The sequence below is a fragment of the Argopecten irradians genome, chromosome 5 (assembly GCF_041381155.1).
Source record: "Argopecten irradians isolate NY chromosome 5, Ai_NY, whole genome shotgun sequence".
NCBI classification, from domain to species: Eukaryota; Metazoa; Mollusca; class Bivalvia; order Pectinida; family Pectinidae; genus Argopecten; species Argopecten irradians.
Window position 1 is genome coordinate 41898918 of NC_091138.1, and position 26846 is coordinate 41925763.

Consider the following 26846-nt stretch of genomic DNA (forward strand, 5'->3'; position numbering starts at 1 on the left):
GTGAATGACTCGAGAAAACGGGTGTTATTCTTTAAAATGAATGTCACGCGAAACCAAATTAGGCAATGTATCAGTACATGAATGTCACGCGAAACCAAATTAGGCAATGTATCAGTAACACCAATCCACCATATACGGTATACTCGAGTCGTGTAATATTTGATTTTTTTAAGATAAATAGCATAACATTCTTATTTGCTAAAGCAGAAAAAGCCAGTAACAAATGCATAAATCTAAATTAATTTAGTAAATTTCAATGTAGGTCAATGTAAAGCAAAAGCAAGCACGATAGCAACACTGTCTGGTCAAGTTTACCCATAGAAAGTCAAACATATCGTCGAGGGGCCAACACACATACTTTATGAACAAATATACTTCAAGACTTACTCTGCATTGCATTTGCATTATAAAAAAGATCGAAGAAATACAAAAATATCTTACGTAGAAAACACAAAAAAAAAGTTTTGGTTTTTTCGAATGACGGGACTATGGTTATGGTTTACAAGCATTAAGAATACATATCATATAACTTACATCAAAATCTCTCTCTCTCTCTCTCTCTCTCTCTCTCTCTCTCTCTTTCTCTCTCCTTCTCTCTCTGATATATTTTTCGTTCATATGTACACGGCACAAAGTGTTTTCAAACTCCGCAAATTCAGCTACCTACCCATTCCAAATACTGTTGATACCAAATGTTAGAGTTATCAGTAGTTGCAATTTTTGGTGGTAAATGTACTATAGTAGAAATCAAGGTAGCTGAATCTGCGAAGTTTATTCGATCATTTACATTTAGTTATAATATTATCTTCTTCACATGAAATATAGAAGTTATAAGAAAGTTGAATGTGGCTTTCTTATCTATTGTCTAGAAATGCATTACTTCCTGTCTCACACCCAAACATGTCAAAACTGAGCAAAGTCATAAATCTCTGTATACAAAATCAAATGATCAAATCAAAACTGCAATACATTATAAAAATCAAATAATAATTTCCCTGTTTGATCACATGTGTGAGAGGAGGGTTGATGATTGGCTATTTCTACATTACCCATACATGAGTACCAATATGAGGGCTTTATGTACGGCTTATCGGTCGAGAATATGGCATATACATATAAAGTTTACGCGTTCGTCCCTGACCTCGGATAAATAGATATATAGGCCTCCTGCCAACTCAAGGCACAGTGTGATTACAAAAGAACAGACTAGAGTGAAGCTACCGTTTTAAACTGCACCAACTTCAACACTATGGTACTATTTAAAATATATAACCATTTGTCGTTTCACTTGCATACAAGGTTGAAAATTGTAATACTCTTTAATGTAACCAAATGAACAATATCCATAAATGACATGAATAAGGCGATCTAACTATGAGACAGGTTCCAGGATCATGATACAACCTTTGACTTAATTTTAGACTTAGCCAATCAGAAATGACGTAACTTTTTGTAACATCATTTGTGATTGGCTAAGTCTTAACTTAAGACAGTTTTGGACTTTAGAATGTTTCATGATCCTGAGGCCAGATTGCTTTCAAAGATTTGACGTCCAAATTAAAGCATCAAAGATTTGACGTCCAAATTAAAGCATAATGATGAGTCAATGCTTCATAGAAACATTTTTTGTTTGCGAAAAAATAATCTTTTCATTTTTTTAATTATTGAGAATTATCTTATACAACCGTGTGTTAATCGATATAATCATTATCTTATTCGTACAATTATGGGAATAAATATATCTAAACATTCATATTTACTGCAGAACTCGTATATCTTAAACATTTACATTTACTGCAGAACTCCAGCTTATTAACTGACAGCTTATAGAGTGAATTCCATCTCAGTTTGGTGTATCTAATGAAATTATTTTCCAAAGATAGGTGCTGATATTGATAAGGTTGGTCAATCCAGATGAAAATTTGTTCATGGGAAATAAGATTTCAACGAGAGCATCTTTCAATTGCAATTTTGGTTAGCAGAAGAACTTTACACCAGTAATTGTAGGAGGGATTTTAATACACATTGCAAGTTGAAGATGAGAATTACTTCTTCGTATTAGGACTTGTCACAGTTTGATTATAGAACATCTGAATTTGTCTAAAAATCTACAAAAATTTAGATCGATGCGGCCGTCCGGTCGGGGTTCGATGTTCAATGCACCGAGTTGGAGTAAACCTATAAGCTGTGGAGTTCTGCTGTACAATGTGACTCTGTCTACTACTAATATCAATAATAAATAAGGTGAGATAAATTACGTTATCATAGGTAAAACATCCCATGGCTCGGAATCACAGACTAATCATCATTTTGGATGGACTTATGTACATTACCGATACTACAATATATCTGACCTTCTGAACTCAGCGATTGACTTTAGCTTCCAGAGGCAAGATAATTAACATTTTACTAATTATTTAATTTCTATAATCCACTTTATTTTCGAAAGATGATTTTTTATCGAAATACCGCGAGAGCTCAAACGTAAATTAGCATATTTCGTGAATAATTGTAAAAAAGTATATATATGTACTATGAATTACGCACGATTGTCAGTTAGACCCATTGACCGCGAATTATATATGTATTCACGATGTTGTTTACGCGAAAATGAAGTGGCTTACAGTATCGTCATGGTAAGGCTCAATCAAAATACTTTTTCGTCATAATAAAAATTGGTGTAAATAAGAATTATATAAGTATTTATGTAGCACTTTGTATATATAGTTATAATTATGGTGTCCGCAGTTCTTTTACTTTAGATTTGGGTTTTTTTTCGAAGTGAAATGTATATACTGATCAGTTTTTGGTTTCGAAGACATTTGATCTCAATTTTTACCATGTTATTCTTAGTGTCAACCCTTTATTAATGTATCAAATGATAGTTTCTCTTTGCCCCCATATGACAATGACTAGCATATTATCTATATAAATGTATCATCACAGGCTAAAACCAACACAAAGTTCCAAATTATATCCCCAAAATCTATTACTTCTTTTAATTATAGAATGAAAAACTTGGTTAGAGACAGTATGTGAAAATAATTCGTGCATTATTTATAATACCAAGTTCACATTTTTCTACCAATACTACAGAAATATATAAAATACTCATGACTTAAATGTTACGACAGTCGTGTCTATGAGATATAAAGCTCTTGGTTCTTTGTGGAGTTTTGACAAGTTTTGTCAAAAACGTGGTTTTTTTTATCAAATATGTGAAAATGTTGATTATCACAATACATATATACAATAATTGGAGACTGTATGGCTCTACCTTATCACAGATTTGCGTCCGATGCAAGGGGTTGAAACACTCATCTTAAATTTCATTTAAGGAACCATATTTTATATTGAAAATGAACATCTATGCATGATTTCCAAATCAATGATGACAAATTAAAGGCACAAACTGACTTTAACCTTCAGCTGACCAAGCCATAATCTTTCTTTTATAAGCCAATTGTTGTATTCTACCGGCAATAAAACCCTACGTTTGAAATAAACGTTGTGGTTTTAAGGAAAGGGGTCTTATTACCGAATGTTGGCCTAAATTTTTCATATTTCTGCGCTAGATTTTCAGCAAATGAAAAAAAAAAATTTATTAAAAAACGGCAAATTTAAAATTTGTTTCTGCAAATCGTCATGTACTATATATAATATATATATAATTAATATTGGCACAAAACTTATTCAAATTGGATGATACCGAGCATACAATTTGCTTTAAGCATAATTAATTAATTATAAAGAACGAAAATTTCTATGTTAATGTTTGCTAATCCAGACACGGTGTAGTCATTTTTCGTGAAGAGGTTTTGGATTGTAATATAATGCTGCTTTATTGGATTTAACAGTAATTCATTCAAAGCAACTTGATGAAATATTATGATTTAATATAAGAGTGCATTGTTTTAAAAATTTGGTATTTGGTCAACTAAAGGCTAGTCAGACATCGTCTGCATTGTATAGATATATGGTTTGGAAAAAAATGAGATGACAAGACGATTCATCACAAAAATATTGCATTGTAACTAGTGGAATGAAAATGTGGACAATTACCTTGTATTCTCTCTTTGATAAGATATCATTTCTTTCCATGTTATCTTATACACATTTACCTAGCTACTTACATCCAGAAATCTATAAAGTATGTCATTTAAAATATTCCGGACCCACCTTCGTCCTAGACTTTGCATCTGCAGACATAGTCTGAATCTGCTAATCTTGCCGTGATGTAGAATACATCATCAACCCTATATGGTGACACTGCATGCTACAAATGCAGCATGCACATACATATATAGACTATTCAACACACAACACGGACAATATCCTCAGCAGCCAAGGGTCTGAAAAGGTTGAACACTCAAAAATCATTTACACCGGTCACTTTCAAACTTAATTTGCACTTGGTATCATTCCTGATCAGCAGTATGGATAAGTCAATGAAGAATAATTACTCTGAACAGACTCATTGTGTTAATATCTTAACCTGGTCCTCGAAATCTTTGTCATTGATGGACCCTGTATTTACCGAGTCAGTGTACCCGCTCTCCGATGAAGAATTGTCTTGAATCACATCGGATTCAGCAACTTTTAGCGGGTCAGGATAATCATCGGCCCCATCTATTGTGAACATGGGATTGTCTACACCGACTGAGGCCCCATTATTACTAACATCCTGACTCTCTTCACTTCTAGGAGTGTCCTCTGCAGCCAATGCCACCATGGCTGACATATCATGTTCCGATTGCTTCCTCGATAGACTGTCCTCCTGGATACCCTCCAGTCGAGTTTTATTCTTTAAAGCCATTTTATTACGCTTCATCTTTTTCCTCATGCGCGATGTGCTTACAGGCATGGGATTAGAATGCATGGAGGAGACTTTACTTGTGTCTGCGCCTGGTGCACGACTTTTCTCCAAAGCACCATTGCGAGGAACATGGGATCCCTTAGAAGTAGGGCGCACCCCATTCTGAGATCCCTTAGAGGTAGACCGTGAACTATTAGGTATAGTAGATAGGTGAGGCTGCACTGAAGGTGTCTTACTTTTTGTACACAGATAATAGGAACTCACAGATATACTTATAATAGTAGCAGCAAGACCTGAAACAGTCAACACTATTCCAATGATCTTTTTGCCTTCATCGTTTTGAAGTTCTGGAGGAAGCAAGGCAGAATCAAATAATCCATAATTTAGGATGAGACACACTCCAATTGATACCATAATAATCCCGGCCAGAAACATAAAGACACCTACAACACACAGGCAGCAATGTCCTGAACTGGAACGCATCCTAGGCATCTACAACACAAAGGTCAAAGGTCAGAGATATTTAGGTCAAAGGTTAAGACATTTCAGTACACCGTCATTTTATAAACATTCTTAAAGCACCAACTTTACACTTCACATAGGTCAAAGGTTAAACATCTAGAATGAAAAGGTTAAGGGTCAAGCATAGAGTATAACACATCTAATGCATCTACAAGACAAGTTCAAAGGTGAGACATACAATGGTGCATGTGACATAGATCATATAGCTAGTCATTTTCACAACAAACATTAAAGACTAACATATAATGTAAGATGTAAAATGAAAGATCTTGGACATCTACTATGCAAATTTCAAAGGTCAAGCATACTTTTTAAAACATGATATATTTTTGACATCCCAGGCATCTAAAACACAAATGCCAATAACAAGACATTGTGTAGTGCAAAGGTCAAAGGTTAATTTATTTTAACTCATTCACCCCTAAACATTCATAACGAACTGGTCCAGCTGGTTTTAATTGTTCTTCAGGGGTGATTAACTAATGGATTAAATGTTACTTGATAGATTTATCAATACGAACATTGTATAACAAATAGTGCTGACGTCAAACTTCTAATTGAAATCGGATAATCACACATTCTACACACTGCTTCTCATTCTCCGCAAGGAATGGTGTGTCCTTACATTATACTATATAGTAAAAAAACATAGTTTTCATAGGAATCTTAAAGGTATAATATCCATATATTAAAGTTAGAAACTCAGTAACTCAGGGAACAAAATTTTTTTGCAGCTTCCTTAATATTGCAATTCAAAAATTATATATAACTTTACACTTTGATATGCTAACATATATTGAGTGTTGGCATTAATTCTTATTCTGTCTTCATAATAGTCTATATTTATACACTTTTGGCTTTTATTATATTAGTTTAGCGTCCTATTTACAGTTAGGGTCATGTAAAGACATGCCAGGTTTGATGGTGGAGGAAAGCCGGAGTATCTGGAGAAAAACCACCGACCAGTGGTCAGTACCTGGCAACTGCCCTAGAAGGGATTCGAACTTGTGACCCACAGATGAAGGGCTTGTGTTAATGTTGAGACATCTTAACCACTCGGCCACCGCGGCCCCTTATTTATAAACTATTATGAAAGCCAGTTATTTAAATTTATACTGCAAAATGAAGTATGATCATCTCAGATTATCTTTATATGAATGGAAATCCTTGTTTAAAAATTTCTTCAAATGTGCATGCACAATAGTAACAAGTACAAGATCTAAAACATCTAATATATCCAAAGCATTTCATTTTGACATCTTTTGCTTACATAGCAAAATAATAAAAGTCACATGATCCTTTATACTGGATAACCTCAGGATAAGGGTTACCCAAAGTAAATCTCTGTTGAATGCCAATAATATCTTTGAGCACTTGTATCATCAAGGTGTACATGTTACCGTAAAGGAAGTGACATATATGATCCTAGTTGTACAGGTAAACGCCTTACAAACATGAACCTTGCTATTGTCGGGCTAGAAATGATTTTGTATTATATATCTGCTACAGCTTGCCAAGAATTTGTATTGACATTCGATTCATGTTTATTTGCATTTGATATTAGGTTCAGCTCATACACAATATAGATATGTGTTCCTGATCCAAGGTTTCCTTTTTTTTATGGTGAGATAAAATTCAATGTTTATAACCGAATTCAGCAACAAAAAGGCTACTGTGTGTCTTCATTCTTTATTGCTTCCAATCTGACTCTGTAACAAGATTCTTGGCTTAAAATAATTACCACTTAAAATGTTCACCTTGCCTAATGCCAAGTTTTTATCAAAAGTACCCCTACTAAGAAAAACAAGGAAACAGTTCTTTCAGCAAAATGTCCATCAACCTAAGATGTTGACTATAGTTTATACAGTACAACCTTCAATACCAGTCACTCTCAAGCAATTTGTGATATTTTAGGTGGCAAGGATAATTGCCAATATGAAGGCGTGAGAGAAGTATATATATATATTGATTATTGATTGCAGGCATTGTTCTCCAGCAAACTCTATGTATTATTTCTAAGTAACTGTTGAAGCTGAAAGTTCCCGTCTCTATTGATCGGGAGCGTTACAGACAAATCTGAACTGGTCCCAGCTGTACTGGAATTCGAATGTCACCATGTTCAGTATCAACAGAGCCTTCAGCACTTCAATGAATTCATAAAGCTATGTATTCAAGTCCAACATCAACATTTTTGTGAGCATTTTGACAATTGGGTCCTGGTACTGAAAACCAGGCTATTTGATGGCTGGAAGCTAAGGGTCAATCAGCCCAGGTTATGCATTCTAAAATGCCTAAAAAATGGTTTAAACCGATGAAATCGGGCGAGTTGGCAATATGCTGAAAGGATCATACTATTATAGAGAAATTTAGTTTATTTAGTTTACATAACCTTATATTAAAGTGAATAGTCGGGCAAAGAAAACCAGTCTAAATGCCTTTATTGGCCTTCCAAAAGTTCTCACATATTAATACGACAGTCAAGTTCTGCTTAGTTTCCCAGTTCTGACCATTAAAGTAAAGAAAAGTTGAAAGAATTGAAAGCGAGGCTGCGTGGAAATGTAACCACGGACATAGTGAGCCGGAAGGACGTTTTAGAATTTCCATACTTTAAATTAATTTCTTCGTACGCAGACAGATTTTGACGAGAGATTTTATTTTTCCATTTCATAAGAAATTATACTGGATACATTCACACCATTTTCACCGACTTTAGCCATCCTTGCCCGACTGTTCACTTTAAATGCTGACTAACTTTCCAAAATTTTTTTTTTTTTAGTTTTTTTAACAATAATAAATAATATATCACATAAGAAAATTTGTATTGATGACCAAAGATGAGATTACAAAACCAAATAATTGCAAGATTTCATGTGTAATCTATGTTATTAACAGTGAATATTAATTTTGCTGTTTCACAGTCTGTGACATTGATAATCAACTAACGTGCAGTAATTAGGATGGCCGCAGGAATATTAAGACCACCCACGGTATGAAAATTAACATTGGATCTCGCTATTTCAATTAAAATGTTAAGAAGTTGGTGATACATGTATAAATTAACAGTAAGCTAATCTAAACATTTGTAAAATTATCAATCTCTTCCATTTTAAGAATTAAAAGTCATTTAGGAAAGGTAGCAAGCCAAATGAAACGAATATTGAGAATTAAAATTAGGGCAAAAGTATACAATATTGTACAAGGATATTTGTACTATCCCCTCACTTTCATGACCATCATCGTACACGAACTATCGAGTCAATTATGATCATCTCCAATTTCCAAAGAGAAGTATTATCTGCCAGCTATTAACGTCATCAATCAATTGTTTTTTCGGAACAAGCAGTTTAACGATCCTGATATTGACACTAGAGTACAATATTCAGAGTTTGAACAATGCATTAAATATAAAGATCAATATGAAGACAAACAGAGCTTTAATGGGGCTATTTAAATCTAACTGCTTCGTTTAAAGACAAATTTGAACACCAAATACATACAACAGTTAGTGTCACTATATAGCATATCGATGTAAAATTTACACACTAACAGGAACATTATTTACCAACCTAACCAGATGATTACCTGTTTATCATGTTCTCAAACAGAAATTGAGTAATTTTTAGTGGGACGACAGCCGGCACACTGTGCAAGCTGTCAATCATGGAGTAACTTTTTGATAAAATATGTGCTGATGATTATACAGTTTGATAAGTTTGGAAGATAAAAAAAAAATTGCAGGTCAGACACTGACTTTAGTCTCAACCATTTTATCGTATTTTAAGGACATTTAGAACATGATTTTGTTGAATACCATTACTCTGTATGTACCGAGTACTTCATTGTATTATTATCTTTATTGATGCTCCTATTCCATCTTTGCATATTACAGAGTTAGCTCCCTTGCCGGTAAGTTTCCATTATAACATCATTATTTTGTGGGTGCAATTCACATCATCTTCTCTGAAAAGTATGACATTCGACTCGCAAAGACATGATGTCACAATCAATACCTCCCCACAAGGGGAATATGCAAATATGGTATATAAAAGAAAATTTCTTTCTAGATCTATCCTCTGTACCCTGAATAACTCACGATAGAAAATCAAATTACAGGAAGGAGGGAGATCTTCCTTAATCACTTTTAGTAGGATGTTTTCAAAATTTCATAATTTAATATCATTCAAATATTATCTTAAAGGCCACTATATATATATAGCAACGTTTCCGAAACAACAAAAAGAAAGCTACTTAAAAACATCAATAACATAAATAGATATATATTGATGGCCTTAAAAATGAGGTTACAATATCAAACAAATGCAAGATTTCCTATATGTAAACTATACTAACAGTGAAGATTCATTTCGCTGTTAAGTGTTTTGCCGTCTGGTGCAGTGATAGTCAACTAAAGCTTGGTAATTAGGACGACAGCGGGAAACATAACATTACGACACGCATTATGAAAATTAACATTTGTTTTGTTTAACTTTACTTGTTTCAACACTTGGTCATTAGGACGACAGCGGGAAATATAATACGACACGCGTTATGAAAATTAACATTTAGTTTGTTCAAATTGAATTGTTCAGAAGGTGACGACAGGTGTAGTATTAACGGTAAGTTAATAACTTTTGTGACTCTACAAAATAACCAATCTCATTTTACATTCCAATTATAAAACTTAAAAGCCGTTTTGGAAAGGTAGTGGGCCTTTAAAACTGAAAATACTCCATGTAAATTCGCTATAGATATAGTTTCTGATACGATTTAAGAGATAATCTGACTTTTTTTCAATCAGATATGATTTGAAAGATTTTTTCTTGTTAGTTGTATATACATGAAGTTTGAAAAATCATAGTTGAAAGAAATATAGTTGTACTATTCTGTTAGTCATAGTTCTTGGTTTACCGCCTGCATGACTCTGCCTATATATAATTGCTATATAATACACTATGATAATTAGCAATTGCATATGATTAGTTTCACATGCAACAATTTTAAATTGCTTCATTTTTTATACATTATCTATAAATGCACAACAATTTACTAAAAATTTTTACAAAAGACTTTAATATTAGACGAATACTTTATTGTTATACACCTATCAGTTCTTTTCGATATCTCTTTTGTGTATTTTTGTGTTATCTAGAAATCGACTTAAATCACGTTATTTTAGATTTATGGCTAGTTGGTACTAAGGCGACAATTGCTTATGGATTTGATGGAAGACCTGAACAGCTAGGAGAAAGATTTTAGGAGTGTGATGGACATTCTTTTAGAGGGAAGGCAAAGAACGAGATAAGTAGTCCAACTGTTGCCGCAAATTATTACTATTAATTAAGTCGATTTAGTATTACAATTTTAAGACATTGTATTTTCTCCTTCTCCTTACCCCCCCCCCACTCTCTCTCTCTCTCTACTCTCTCTCTCTCTCTCTCTCTCTCTCTCTCTCTCTCCAAAGTGTTCTTATTTACTATTTAATCATATTTATATATTTCATTACTTTGCATATCATGTTTGTATTCGTTCTGTATTTTGGAAAGGGTGGCAATATAAGTTGCATAAAACTTGTACCCAATCCTTTTGTATATATTTGCAATAAAATATGTTAAATCGAATACTAAAATTTAATCCAAACAGCTCAAAATTCCGCAACAAGTTCAGTGTTGAATCAAAATGAAACTGTTTTTCCCTAAGATATTTTTTGGGATTTTTAAGGTTTGCAGTACAATATTAACTAAGGCCAAAAAAAATATTTGTCTGTTTAGGGTTACTCGACCGACCAATTTCTTTTTACCCTAACCCTAATTTTTTGTTTTCACTTTTCTACGAACAAAAATAATTAAAAGTTGGGATTTCGATCTAAAACTCCGGTTCCGCCCATTACTTTAGACTGAAAGACACTTAAAAAAGAAATCCTGACCAACTGACCCTATTTTTTTTTGCCAATGTAACCCTAAATATTTTTTGGCCAAATTATATTACAATATAATATCACATATTGTACAATTTCACAGCAAGCAAACATCAATGGTATATACTACCTAATTCTCTGAATGTAGTTAATTGGAATATATTGTAAAATTCCACAGTGATTTTAATGGTACGTACCTACTATCTAATTGTCTGAATATAGTTAATTGGATAAATAATTGAGTTAATTCTTAATTAATGTTGGTTTTAAACTACATACAGGGTCAATAATTAAGTCTATTGTCCCTTGAGGAACATTATATCACATCTTAACAGATCTGTTTACATGACCGAGAAATGCAACAATGGACAGCCCTCTTGAACTTGTTTACAAATAAACCCCCAAGAGCCAACTGGCAGTATGCCACTTTCTCAGACGTTCATAGGTCATTTCAATAATACAGTAAAATTTGCACAGTTCAACATGTAATGTTGACCCAGAAACGAATTTGAACTAATATCTTTTGACCGATATAATTGATCAACTCCTCCATACAATACACGCTAAAAACAATTCTATACATTTAGGTGTAATGGATAGGAATTTTAGATGGGACTTGGTGATACCTGCTATACACGTACAAGTGCATGCAATATCAATGCTGTATATATATCTACAATGTTAGATGTTATGAGGTCGGTATAGTCTTTGAATTATGTACACGTGCACAAAGATAATTGATAAGTACAGTAAACTGTGACAATACTGTAAAAGAAGGACAGACTTATGTATATATGTATGTGTACAAATATTGTGTAATATGTACTGTACAACTTATAGGACAGTCTTCTATGTATGTGCCTATAATATGTAATATTGTACAACATGCATAGAACAGTCTATGTATGTATATACATGTGTACAATGTGTAATTACAATGTGTAATATTGTACAACATAGACAGTCTATGTATGTATGTATATGTGTACAATGTGTAATATTGTACAACATAGAACAGTCTATGTATGTAATATATGTGTACAATGTGTAATATTGTACAACATAGAACAGTCTATGTATTATATATGTACAATGTGTAATATTGTACAACATAGAACAGTCTATGTATGTATATATGTGTACAATGTGTAATATTGTACATACATAGACAGTCTATGTATGTATGTATATGGGTACAATGTGTAATATTGTACAACATAGGACAGTCTATGTATGTAATATATATGTTACAATGTGTAATATTGTACAACATAGGACAGTCTATGTATGTATGTATATGTGTACAATGTGTAATATTGTACAACATAGGACAGTCTATGTATGTATGTATATGTGTACAATGTGTAATATTGTACAACATAGACAGTCTATGTATGTATGTATATGTGTACAATGTGTAATGTTGTACAACATAGAACAGTCTATGTATGATATATGTGTACAATGTGTAATGTTGTACAACATAGGACAGTCTATGTATGTATATATATGTGTACAATGTGTAATATTGTACAACATAGGACAGTCTATGTATGTATATGTGTACAATGTGTAATATTGTACAACATAGGACAGTCTATGTATGTATGTATATGTGTACAATGTGTAATATTGTACAACATAGGACAGTCTATGTATGTATGTATATGTGTACAATGTGTAATATTGTACAACATAGGACAGTCTATGTATGTATATGTGTACAATGTGTAATATTGTACAACATGGACAGTCTAAGTTAATATGTACATATGTGTAAAATGTGTAATGTGTAATACAACATAGGACAGTCTATGTATGTATGTATATGTGTACAATGTGTAATATTGTACAACATAGGACAGTCTATGTTGTATATATATGTGTACAATGTGTAATATTGTACAACCTACATGTAGGATAGTCTATGTACCGGGTATGAATATGTGTACAATGTGTAATGTTGTACAACATAGGACAGTCTATGTATGTATATATATGTGTACAATGTGTAATATTGTACAACATAGGACAGTCTATGTATGTATATGTATATGTGTACAATGTGTAATATAGTACAACATAGGACAGTCTATGTATGTATATATATGTGTACAATGTGTAATATTGTACAACATGCATAGAACAGTCTATGTATGTATATACATGTGTACAATGTGTAATATTGTACAACATAGACAGTCTATGTATGTATATGTGTACAATGTGTAATATTGTACAACATAGGACAGTCTATGTATGTATATGTGTACAATGTGTAATATTGTACAACATAGGACAGTCTATGTATGTATATGTGTACAATGTGTAATATTGTACAACATAGGACAGTCTATGTATGTATATATGTGTACAATGTGTAATATTGTACAACATAGGACAGTCTATGTATGTATATATGTGTACAATGTGTAATATTGTACAACATAGGACAGTCTATGTATGTATATGTGTACAATGTGTAATATTGTACAACATAGGACAGTCTATGTATGTATATATGTATATGTATGTATATGTGTACAATGTGTAATATTGTACAACATAGGACAGTCTATGTATGTATATGTGTACAATGTGTAATATTGTACAACATACAGTAGGACAGTCTATGTACCGGGTATGTATATGTGTACAATGTGTAATATTGTACAACATAGGACAGTCTATGTATGTATATGTGTACAATGTGTAATATTGTACAACATAGGACAGTCTATGTATGTATATGTGTACAATGTGTAATATTGTACAACATACAGTAGGACAGTCTATGTACCGGGTATGTATATGTGTACAATGTGTAATATTGTACAACATAGGACAGTCTATGTATGTGTATATGTGTACAATGTGTAATATTGTACAACATACAGTAGGACAGTCTATGTACCGGGTATGTATATGTGTACAATGTGTAATATTGTACAACATAGGACAGTCTATGTATGTATATGTGTACAATGTGTAATATTGTACAACATAGGACAGTCTATGTATGTATGTATATGTGTACAATGTGTAATATTGTACAACATAGGACAGTCTATGTATGTATATGTGTACAATGTGTAATATTGTACAACATACAGTAGGACAGTCTATGTACCGGGTATGTATATGTGTACAATGTGTAATATTGTACAACATAGGACAGTCTATGTATGTATGTATATGTGTACAATGTGTAATATAGTACAACATAGGACAGTCTATGTATGTATATGTGTACAATGTGTAATATTGTACAACATAGGACAGTCTATGTATGTATATGTGTACAATGTGTAATATTGTACAACATAGGACAGTCTATGTATGTATATGTGTACAATGTGTAATATTGTACAACATAGGACAGTCTATGTATGTATATGTGTACAATGTGTAATATTGTATAACATAGGACAGCCTATGTATATGTAGAAAATCTGTAATATTATATTATATATTAGAATAGACTATAGGTATAATGACAGCTTTGTATATGTACATAGTGCAAAATCATAATTTAACTGTATGGATATTTTATCTGACCAAAATTATGAAATAAATTTTATATTTTTTTCAAAATCTAAACATAAACATCACTGGGAGGTAACACCTCCAAATTGTATCATTACATATAGATTCATGTTTCTGCAAAAAACTGAGAGATCAAGCTGGTAATTTTGTTATTATTATTAAAATTTTATGAATACATTTAATGAAAGCAATATAAAAAAAATACCTAAAATGGAGTATTTCAGTTATAATATCTTATTTTTTAATTACAATTTACATGCTATCTTTTTATTAAATTAATATCTAATATTATACTTACACAAGCACTTCATGTAAATTTTAATGAAATAAACATTTTTATTGGTTATGAACTTATGAACAAATTAAATTCACGTATTTATTGATTTCTACATATGTATGAACTAGTAAGAGCTAAATAAAAGCTCTATGAGAATCGGAATGACAATTTCTAAATGTACGAAATGGTTAAAATTCATTTAATTAAAGATCACTCCATCGCTGACAAATGGAATTTTTTTCTCCATCAAAAACAGAAGCAGACGTACGTTTTTGTATTTTTCATCTGTTACTAAAGTTCTTATTTTACACCATAAAGTTTGAGCTTTTTAACTTAAAGATAAAAGTATTATAAATAATCAACTACATCCCGAAAAAAATCAGTGGCACTAGTGTATATCCTATATGGAATGAGGTACTGGTTATGCATGTGCCAAAAGCAAAATAAATTATTTTATATTACTTTTTGTGTCAATTAGACATATATGTACACGGTTAAATACTTATTATTGTTCAAATGATGAATATCGTTAATGCTCTATCTGCGGTGGAGCATCTTTACGCTTTTAATGAATAAGGAAATCATATAATTAAATATAATTTTATTAAATTAGAATATTTAAAATCAATTCAACATGACAGTTTATGTATATGTATAGATCTGTATTTATATTGAATGATGAACTTCATGAACTAATTTATAACATTCTATATTTTATAAGATTATATAAATTAGCTTCCAGGTTCTATAAATAGAACAAGTTCGTGTCGAGTAATGCCTAGCTAGCACACGTTGTAAACATTTCTAAACACTTATATACTGTTCTTGCATGACTTCACCAGTTGATATCATATGTTTATTTTATATACAACAAATATTTGTCTTAGTAGCTGCTATTGTAAACAAAATCCTATAATGCACACATTTACTCTACCTGTGAATAATCCTTAAAGCGGGGCTCTATGACAACTGAAACTACTCGGAGTAAACAACAGGAAAATAAACTCCCAAAACATGATTTAGACACGTTAATTGGACAGATGTTTCACATAATGACACCGCCATTGTCATGAAATGTCGAATTTACCTGGATAAATCCTAGAATGATGTCCAGAATAGATTTCTTAGGCTTTCCTTCTATCGGATCCATGTCGCCATGTTCCGCGAACAACCAACCTGACTAATTCTACCTGGCTAACGTCACAACGAGCATTGCCATTGGTGTAAACTTCACCTTGGTCCAATGCGTTCCACAAAGGGGAATAACTCTTAAATATTAAAGCTACACATTCTTAACTTGTTATAATCCATTATGGTAGCATATCTGTGAACAATGAATACACGCATTCTTCATATACAATTTTAACTTTTCATAATTATGCGCCAATTTTGTATTCCAATTTTGAGAAATCCTTGTGAAGTTATTTCTACTTGATCAAATTTAATTTATTGCTATTTTTTTCACATTTTAAAAACATTGGCTTAGATCCATTTTCTCATAAGAGTGAAAGTTTGTGAATTACTTTGCTTCGAATGTCTTGATCATTTATTGGCCATATGACTTTTAATGGCTATATTTAACGAGGATTTGAAACAAAAATCATTTTATCATTATGTTCCGAAATTTAAATAAAATAAGTATATATTTAAATCTCTGTTATGTTAGCCTGCCGTTTTGTTTTTTTTTGTTTTTTTTTTTTTTTTTTTTTTTTTTTTTAATTTATGGTAGATCTGAATCTTCTTTTATCTTAGTTACTAATAATAGATGGTGGTAGTGAATAAAAAAAAATGAGCTGCAGTTTTGGGGCTAACGTAAAATTACAAAACAGGCTTCCCGTTTCTTCTACATACAAAGAATGTAATTTTCCTAGCGAAATGTGCACATGGCGTTGCGGCGGCCATTTTGTCCGAATACTTCTGTCCGGTCTCTGTATGTGATCATTTATTTAATTCTCATTTACATCTTTACACATATTTTTTGTATCATTACAGAACGGATACCATGTACGCTCACGTTTGAGCTTTGATATACGGATCTAATGGATTAAATACCGTGTTTTATCATTTTTGTTTTACAGAACGCATAATCCAGTTTATATTCATCATGGACTCAAATTTTATAGTGCATGTAAATTAATTTTTTCTAAATAGATTGGGAGTACTATTAAATGTCACTTGAGATTTATTTATTACACTTATTAATGCATCAATTGTTTTATTTTATTATTATTATTATCATTTCAAGTTGACAATCGTGGTAGAACTAAAAAACTATAAATACACGGATAAAGTTTTTAAGTCTGTCTGCCATGTCAATGCGTGTGTCTTTGGTATAGAGATAAAGATTAAATTATCAAAACATTCTGGGAACGACACACAATATATATTTACATGTAGCTTAATTTTTAACTCCCGGAAACGAACCCTATCAAACTTCCGCAAGTTGCCCTTTCTTTCCCACTTTTCAACTATTTTGTACTGATAAGGCTCCCGAAGTAAAATGTTAAATTTTATTTAGTTTTTGATACACATTTTCCACTTTAAGTTTCAGTGTTTGCATTTAAGGATTAACTTGAATATATTTTTTATGTTATGGAGATATAACACAAAAATCTGAGTGTACTCTAAATAAACGGTTTATGATGAGAGTACACTAAGATTTTTGTGTTATATCTCCATAACATAAAAAAAAAACTATTCAAATTAATCCTTATAATTCAATTTACTAAAGATAATCTCTTCAATATTCAAAATTCATTTTGGGACTATTTTGTCTATGAAATCATGACGCCGTCATCTCAGCCAATCAGAAGCAACGTTACAAACGGCGACGCCATTTTTTTCTTTTATGGGCTGATAAGGTAAATTTGTAAGCCAATGAAAATGCTTGTAACAAGCAAAATTGAATTATACGAAATAACCGATCAAGTGATATACCCTGCAACTGAATCCCGAAACACTAATAAAGGCCCACTATCTTTACGAAACAGCTTTTTATTTTTAAAATGGGAATGTAAAATGAGATCGATAATTCTGTAGAGTCGCAAAAGTTATTAACTTACCGTTAATTACTACACTTATCATCACCTTCTGAATAATTTGATTAAAATAAATAAAAGCGTATATGTCATTTTCATAACGTATACGTATATATACGTAGGGTCGTCTTGTTTCCCGCCGTCGTCTTAAATACTGCGCGGTAGTTGAATATCACTGCGCCAGACCGCAAAATGTTATCCACTGTTATCATATATTACGCAGGAAATCTTACTTACATGTATGTTTGTTGTTGTATTAACCTCATCTTAGGCCACCGGAATATATTCTCTAATATCATGAATGTTTTTTTTTTTTTTTTTTAAGAATCCTTCATGCTTGGCTGATTGAGATGTGTTTGTTTGATTAGATAAATGCATTAATAACGTTATCTATGCAGACTACAAGTTAAATAATAATATAAGACTCTTTCATAAGTGGATATGAAGGATAGGGATATTCTACCCGGGGGTCACAAAATGTAGTAAAACCCGAGGCTTGCCGAGGGTTTTGCAACATTTTGTGATCCCGAGGGTAGAATATCCTATCCTTCATATCCACTTAATATGAAAGAGTATTTTTCTTTCATACCTTGACGTTAATTGCAATTTTACAACTATAATATCCCGCCATTTTGAAATTAATTCGAAGAAATCCACGACTTGAAGTCAATTTTCCATACATGAAAAATAACGTGATATTTTCAACACAAATTCCGTTGCTTGCATCTTTTATAGTAAAACCTGTCAATTTTGAAAAAAAATGTTAACGTTGTACCGAGATATTAGTAACTTTGTTGACGCCGTGACGTCACGAGGCTTTATTGCATGGGTAGCCATCCATGCAATACAGGCTCAGGCGACATGAGTGTATGGCCCTAGACCAGCCAGTATTACACGTGTAGGTATGAAAGAAAGCAGATTATAAGGGGCTACGATGGCTTAGTGGTTAAAGGGACAATTCAGTCCATAAGAGGACATTAACATTTGCATACATATTGAACAAAAAAACAGTTCTAATGGAAATTAAAATATGGGTTTTTTTCTATGACATGACAGAAAAGCCCATTGTAGTGAAATGTTCAAAACTCGCTTGCTGTCCGCCATTACATACAGAACTGTATATTGTGGTCGGACGTCTTGTATGCCGAACCCTGGCCCTTGCCAGTGTTGGACAGTCGCTAAGTACATGTAAAGTAATTACCATAGGTCGGCGGTTTTCTAACTGGGTACTCCGGCTTTTCTCTATCTTCTATAGATGGTTCTGGTTGTTAATTATGCGTTAATACGTAACCTCATTGACCCCTGCGTTAATACGTAACCTCATTGACCCCTTGGAATTCATAATGGAATCGTTTATACATTGAAAGAGAAGAGTTCAAATGTGTCTCCAGGGATGAATGAGTTAAACTTCACAATACAAATACACTAGCTGTAAACATAAATTGCCTCTCACCATCCGTCAATAGTGACGATTATTAGTGAGGTGAGACGGCTCAGTGGCGTGGGGGAGGGGGTTATTTAAGCATTAAACTATCTTCCTATGGCATCTATGGTCTATATAGATGCCAGAGCTTTGCAAGCAATCTTCTCATAATGCGCTAGTTTAATGCTTATATTTACATTATCATCATTTTAGACTCTCTGCATTAAAATTTGTCTAAGCTAGACCAGGAACAGCGTTTATCAACGACGATTTAATCCACAAGATTGAACAGCCATTTTGACGGTGATCAGTTGACGTCACCATGTCAACTTTAGTGACGTCATAATGGTCACGTTTTGGGTGTCAGTTATACCGTCATATACTTCACTTTGCCTTGGTTAGTTTATATAGTAGAAGTGACACGGAAATGTAAATATATACAGAATATAAGATATGTGATGGTTGATTTACAATTCGTTCGTTTTATAAAATTATTCAAAATTATTTCTATCAATCAGTTCTTATATGAAAACTGTTGAGAATTAATCTATTCTTTTAAATCTTGGCATACGTAGACAATACGATGTACCTTTATACTACATTTCAAGGTCCCTGTGGCATAACAGCCAAACTTTATTGCTTCCAGTTTGTCGATACGGACCATCAAATTATACAGAAAAATTATTCAAGTAGAACAAAAAAGTTCCACGAGTATAAGAATGGTTTAAAAAGCCAGTAACTACGTTCAAATCGATGTTGTCACAAGACCTTTATGGGTTCTCACAATTAAATGAATGACGCTAATGGAATATTTTTATTGTGATAGGTAAATAACTATGTATATTGTGTTTGTTGTAGAATGACCTCCTGTTGGAGTGCTATGTGGATAAAGCAATTGTAAAATTGTTATTCTTATCGAAACTTCCACCCACAAGGTTTTTTTTAAACATTGACTGATTTAAGAATGGTTTTGTACCGAAATGATATTATATGTACATGTGTATACTCGAATATGTACACATATTGTACAACGTAACAAATGTACGGTTTGCCAAATAATGAAAAAGTGCGTAGTTTATATGGTGACGAAGACGACGACGAATACGAACGACGAAGACGACGATGATGAGTAGGTGGAAAAGAGGAGGAGAACGAGGAGAGGAAGAAGGATGATGTGGATAAGAAGAGGAGAGGAGAAGGAGGACGGTTAATGACGATGACGACAATGATACGATTAATGATCCATCCTTAAAATATCTTAGTCATCAAAACGCGTTGCAATGAATTGTATATGCTTCATGTGAAGATTTTTGCCACATCCACTGCACATAGGTTTTTGACTTTATAGATATAAGGACACCAGTATTTATGTATACAGTAATACTTTAGTATAACATATATACAGAGGTGTCCGTTTATCTAGAGAGCCAAAAGTTATAACTTTAACACCGTGACTGTGTACCGCGTAGGTTGTGCTCGATTAACCATTCTCAAATAGAGTTCATCGTGGCTCTAGAATGTATATGAATGGCACTTAAAGCACGCATAGAATGCTCAATTGAAACACTACCAAAACAAATCATACATAAAAATTTTGTTACGGTAAAGAGCCATCTACAACCAATTTTTGTCTACTGGCAAACCAGGTCGCAGTCATAAAATTCTAGAGTGAAAGATATAACTCAAAGTACAAAATGTAAGTACAGTATCAAAAAACAGAATGGTATAATAAATCAAATCTACACTTACATAATGTTATAATAGATTTGTTTGAGAGAATACCTAATGGTCAATTCGTAGTGAAATAAACGTATATACAAAACCTAAATGTTAGTCTGCCTTCAGTCAGTAAAGAGGATTTTTGTTTGTGCGTGTGTGTGTACATAGGTGGAAAGGGGGAGGGGGTGTTGGGTGGGGGTGTGTGATATACCACATATGTTGAATAAAATTTGATTTTGAACCTAAAACTACCCCCAGGATTTCAAATAAAGGATATGGGGATGTATGGACGAAAATGAGTATATGAAGAGGAAGTTGCAATTGGGAGGAGAGGTCTAGAGTAAAAGGCACATTTAAATTGTTTCTTCTTGACAAACATTAATACTGCCTGAATTAATATTGAATCAATAGATCTGTCTAAGGTATTTAAAACACCAATTGTTTTTAATTCTTTTGTAAAGAGGTCGACTAGAAGGAAGTACATTCAGTTCCTCTATGTGGAACATTGAACACAACATATTTAAAATGTTTATTAATACTTACATGTTTCCCCATTGTATATTCCAATGAAATGAACACAGGTTATATTACGGTGGCATCACGGTGGCATCTCACAGTGGCATCACACGGTGGCACATCCCAGTAATCACAGATATTGAATACACGTGTGGTATCTAGAGCGGAAGCGATGTAAATTCCAAGAAATTTGTTTTACCATTATGAGGTATGTGGCACAGTGCCACGTGCGATTTGCAGAGTATCTCCAAGAAGAAATAACATCACATAATTTGATTAAGATATCGTTTGGTTGGATAAAGTTGAAAAAAAAAACCAGCGAATTAATTTATATAACTTGTATCGCAAACAAATTCCAATTAACCCTCTGAGTGGTATATTAGAAACTTACTGTGAAGAAGAAAGTCATGCATTGAGCGAGTTATTTCGAGGACAACCGTCAATATATAGATATATATGATATCGAAGTTTTGCCGTAAGCATCAAATCAACATGTGCGCGCTTCGGATACCTATGTACAAGTAGCTGTAATTTGCCATCAACGGACTTTCATTTGTGTGCGAGCTTATATGCTATAATTGCGAAATCTTACTCAAAGTTCCTTCATGTTGGGGCGTGATTTCCTAAAGAAAGATTCAGTTTTAACAAGTTCCTTTCATTGTAGGGGGCATTTAAACCGGAGATGTGTAATCCTTGTGTAGAAGCATAAGTACATATTCATTTAAGTCTTTGAACAGGTAGTCATTTGTAGAGTTAGATTATCTACCAAAATCAGTCATGCGTATCGGTATTTCGGTATCAGTTTTACAATATATTCGTTTTACAAGTGCTGACAAGTATAATGTCGGCCACACAGAGCAAATCGACATGACGTGACAAAATATTGACACACATACTGACTTAGCTGTCCCTTTAAACCTTGTTATGTATACATTTACTCTGAAGTAAGTGATTTTTCGATTTGGTTTGTGATTTTTAAAGTAGATATGGGATTATCAACAGAAGGTAAACAGCTTAGTGATTTAAATCTGAACTACACGGTTCGTCCGGAATGGATAATATAATTACCGTTTATATCAAGAGCAGCACCTCGGAGAAATTCACAACAATATCAATTGGATCCCCTCAGAAAAATTTCCGGTAATCTTTGGAAATGTATTTCCGTGGATTGACGGAAATTACAACGAGATGTTTCGATTGATATTGTACGTCTGTCTGCATTATTTGCCTTCACCATTCCTTTCTTGTGTCATTAATTCGTAATCGCCTCGCTTCCATTTTTTCGTGTAATATAGCAGAAAAAAACCTTATCACTCTTGAAATCCTTAAACCTGAATACTAAAAAGTGGGTTTTCTCCAGGCACCCCGGTTTCCTTCCACACTAAGACCCATCACTTGCGTCGATGTAAAATAATTAAAGTTTGTATTTTTATAAGTATCATTTCTGTACATATGACGTTGGTTATTTAGTTCGGTCAACATAAATCATTTAAGGAGGTACATTGGCCTAGCACTTGTGTACTCAGAGACTTTGAACTCACGGATAACAACGACATCACTTCAATATCAAGTGACTTTTGGTCTGTAATCATAGCACTCTTAACTACGTTTGTTCTACATGTATCTCTGTGTTAAATTGACTAATATCTTGATGACTATCCACAAACAACGAACCGCCATTGGACATTTTAGACTTTTGGACTTTATTTTTGTCACGGTGTTCAAACTCAATGTATATATAATGTCTTTATAATTAGGTATTAAAACTACATGAGCTGTGTATTGACTGAATTTACATGTCCCTGTGTCATGTAATGTCCTGTACATGTAAAGCTATGTGCATATTAAGTTATTGCGATAACGCATGAGAGGTGAGCGCATGCATTGGTTGAAAGTGTCACATTGACCTTGCATGACCCTGTTCTTACACGCGCACGCCCACCCTGGTGGAAGCTTTCCAACCATTACACGGATATCTATACAGGGACATAAAGGTTCATATCGAAAAGCCTAAGATACACCTGGCCCTGCAATAAACATAGGTAATCTAAATTTCTAAAACTTTGAACAGAAATTTCTATATGATATCATACAATGTGTTGTGTAACGCAAGGTACAGTAATTAAGCCGATGCGATTATCGCGATAAAGAGTCATAATATGATACATATCACGATATACATAATATGTAAATGTAGCTAACACGTATATAAAATCTACATTGATGGGTGACGTTGGCTAAGGGAGACAACTACATGTATAATGTTTCAATATCGCGATACATTTCACATATATACACGATCCAATACATCGATACATTAGATTACAACTCTATTAAACTGTACACAGATAGAAACAAAAAAGAAAAATTGATATTAAACAAAAGTACATGTTTAGATTATTAGACTTTTAAAATCTTAAATATTTCTTCTAAAAGTTTCAATTTTATCATTTACATATATTACCACGGATACCAGGGGTACGGATTTTTATGTAGAATGTGAAGCTAAATTATCCGAATCACGATTCTAGTAGATATAGGTAATTAAAAATTAAAAATCAAATATATTCTGAAATTGCTACATCCAATACCAAGTGTTTAGTTTAAGTTTCATGTTAAAAACAAAAGACATAGCTAAAATGGGTAAGAGATTATAATTTTTAGCTCCTTCGGAAGCAAACTGAACGACATCGGGTATTACATCTGCTCTCAGTAGCTCCGGTTGCTTCGGAAGTGCGTCTTAACCGGAAATTAATGCTAGCTTTACTTGCAAACTTTTGGATGGTGTTGATGGTGTAAAGAAAGTATTTTTCGGTAACTGAAGAAAAATTCTTAATCGTCTGCTCCTGTTTCTGATAGTGAACAAATACCATTTGTCAGCGGTGGAGCATCTTTAAATAAATAAAGCGATAACAGCACAAAATATAAGCTTACCTAAAACACCATCGGAAAAAAACAGACTTATATTTATTGATGACTTTATTGCAGGCGACGAGATATATAAAAAAATAGTTAGATTAATTTTTAGTTTCCTTAAATTGTCATTTGAAAGTTCAAATGGTATGAATATGCAATGCAGATAGTAAAATTAACTTTTGCCAACTCAATTATGTCGCACAACTGTAGTTGGGTAGGTGTTCTTCCCCGAATACTCCAACTTTCCTCCCTCATCGGAATCAATCGTATCCGACAGTAACACCTGCTCTAGTAAAAAAAACCCATAAAAATCACGAATTTGCCGCTTTCAAATAGGTGTAGTTAAAGGGAGATAACGCAAGTGTAATTTTAAGTAAGAATGTGCGAGTTATTCCCCGTGTACCCTGGCACTCGGACCAAAATATGTAGCGGGTAGTTCGGGTAGGATTTGTTGTCATTTATTTATTTTTGAGGGAGGAAGGAAAGAGGCTCTGATATAAAAAGAAATCGGCAAAAATCATACTCTATTTCGTACTACATACGTATATACTACTATGTAAAGTATGATTTTATCTTTTATTGATCTGGACCCCTAAAACGTCTGAAAATAGTGTTAGAGCAGTCTAGCTGCTAGGGGCACAATTAGATAAACTATAACTGTGGTCTCTACTAGTATTAATTTCAGCTATGTCAGACACTCAGAGCTAGAGGTGGGGTTGTAAAATCCGCCCACGCCCTGATTTTTCTTCTTCTTTTTTTTTTTTTTTTTTTTCCAAATCTTGCAGTGTTAAGTTCTAGGTACATAACTACTTAATATGTGCTTTTTATCTATTTTGTATTTTTTTAAAGGCATAATGGGCCTAAAATGATGTTTTTCTCACAATACTTTGAGTATATGGCAAGGGAATCCCTTAAGCTTGTTTCTACTTTTTAAACATATATATTTTTTTTTTTTAAATCATCTTAATCTTTTAAAAGACATTTTAATCTTTATTTTATACCTAATTAAAAATATATCTTCTGATTATTTTTTTATTACAAATTGATTTTCAAGCAAAAAATTCAAATTTTAGGCAGGATAAAAATTGAGGATATTGGATTATTACAAGATACTTAGTGTTATTACAACTGAGGAACGTGTTTTATGCCGGTAACGTTGAAAACGGACCCCGTAGAAACATGAACTCGGGTCATTTTTCAACGTTGAAAAAATGACCCCAAATGAACTTTAAGAGTACTTTTCACACCGACCCGTTGAAAATGGACCCCGTTGATAAGTGACCCCATTAGAACTCGTTTATCATAACGTAGTCCAACACTACAAACTAGATCTCGACAACCACTTTCCAAAGGACTCGATCTAACTTTGGAAAAAAATAGAAAATGAATGTCGAAATTCAAGATCATTATTTTCAATGGCCAAGATTTTTTTGTTCATTTTCATCGATTATGTGAAGCAAATAAGCGGAGAAATGTAAAGGCGGTCAAAATTTACATAATATATTTATCTAGGCATCGATTGACTGATATTTTAACATTTTCAAGATATTTTAACTTCACAAGGTACACATCAAGAAGAAGTCAAAAGGCAAAATGTATATTGTGTAACTATTATTTAAAATGTGCATGTCCAACCTCAACGAAAATAGAACATGTATTCATAAATTATGACTATGAGGTCACCGGATAATAATTTTGTCGCGAGTTTTCGTATAGATGTGTAGGATGATTTCGAAAGGAAAAATTATTCGCTCTTTCCAACGGTAGTAACCGCTTTTATGACGATGTACTAGAAATGTGTTTGTATAGCCGTTAAAGGTAGGCGGGTTAGATATTTGTGTCTAACCCTTCTCGTATATAGTACCATGTAGAGTATGATTTTTATCGTTTTTATTTTTATCTAGAGCTCTTAAACGTCTAAAATGGTCTTGGGGCACTCTGGTGGGTCCATGATTATAACTTATGTAACTAATTCTCAGATCCCTGTGGTCAACAGGTGTATTTATCGGGATTCTGACAAACAATTTCGCCGTATTTTCAATGAAATAATCAGCAATACAGTTTATACACGTAAATTACAGGTATGATAGGACATTTATTTTTTTAATGAACCGAACCGACAATAAGAATCATCGTACCAAACCGAACCGTACGGTTGA

The 26846-nt window shown here is 32.9% G+C and overlaps 1 protein-coding gene across 3 annotated transcripts; it reads right to left on the reverse strand.

Annotated features, from left to right (window-relative positions):
* Positions 1-1571: 1571 nt before the first annotated feature.
* Positions 1572-23152, reverse strand: LOC138323903 (uncharacterized). Of its 3 annotated transcripts, XM_069268830.1 has the most exons (3): positions 22840-23152; positions 21799-21929; positions 1572-5308 (listed from the first exon to the last, which is right to left on the reverse strand). In XM_069268830.1, the coding sequence occupies exons 2-3, from the start codon at positions 21808-21810 to the stop codon at positions 4475-4477; spliced, it is 846 nt and encodes a 281-aa protein (XP_069124931.1). In that variant the 5' UTR covers positions 21811-21929; positions 22840-23152; the 3' UTR covers positions 1572-4474. The 3 variants fall into 3 exon arrangements, with proteins under 3 accessions (XP_069124931.1, XP_069124930.1, XP_069124929.1); XM_069268829.1 differs by lacking the exon at positions 22840-23152 and having other exon boundaries at positions 21799-22774; XM_069268828.1 differs by lacking the exons at positions 21799-21929; positions 22840-23152 and adding an exon at positions 16163-16339.
* Positions 23153-26846: the final 3694 nt, after the last annotated feature.

Bases quoted from the DNA above. Each gene is read 5' to 3' on its own strand.
- LOC138323903 (XM_069268828.1), bottom strand. From the start codon at position 16,225: ATGGATCCGATAGAAGGAAAGCCTAAGAAATCTATTCTGGACATCATT. The intron at 5,309-16,162 runs GTAAATTCGACA...TTTGTGTTGTAG, and splicing joins TCATTCTAGGATTTATCCAG to ATGCCTAGGATGCGTTCCAG.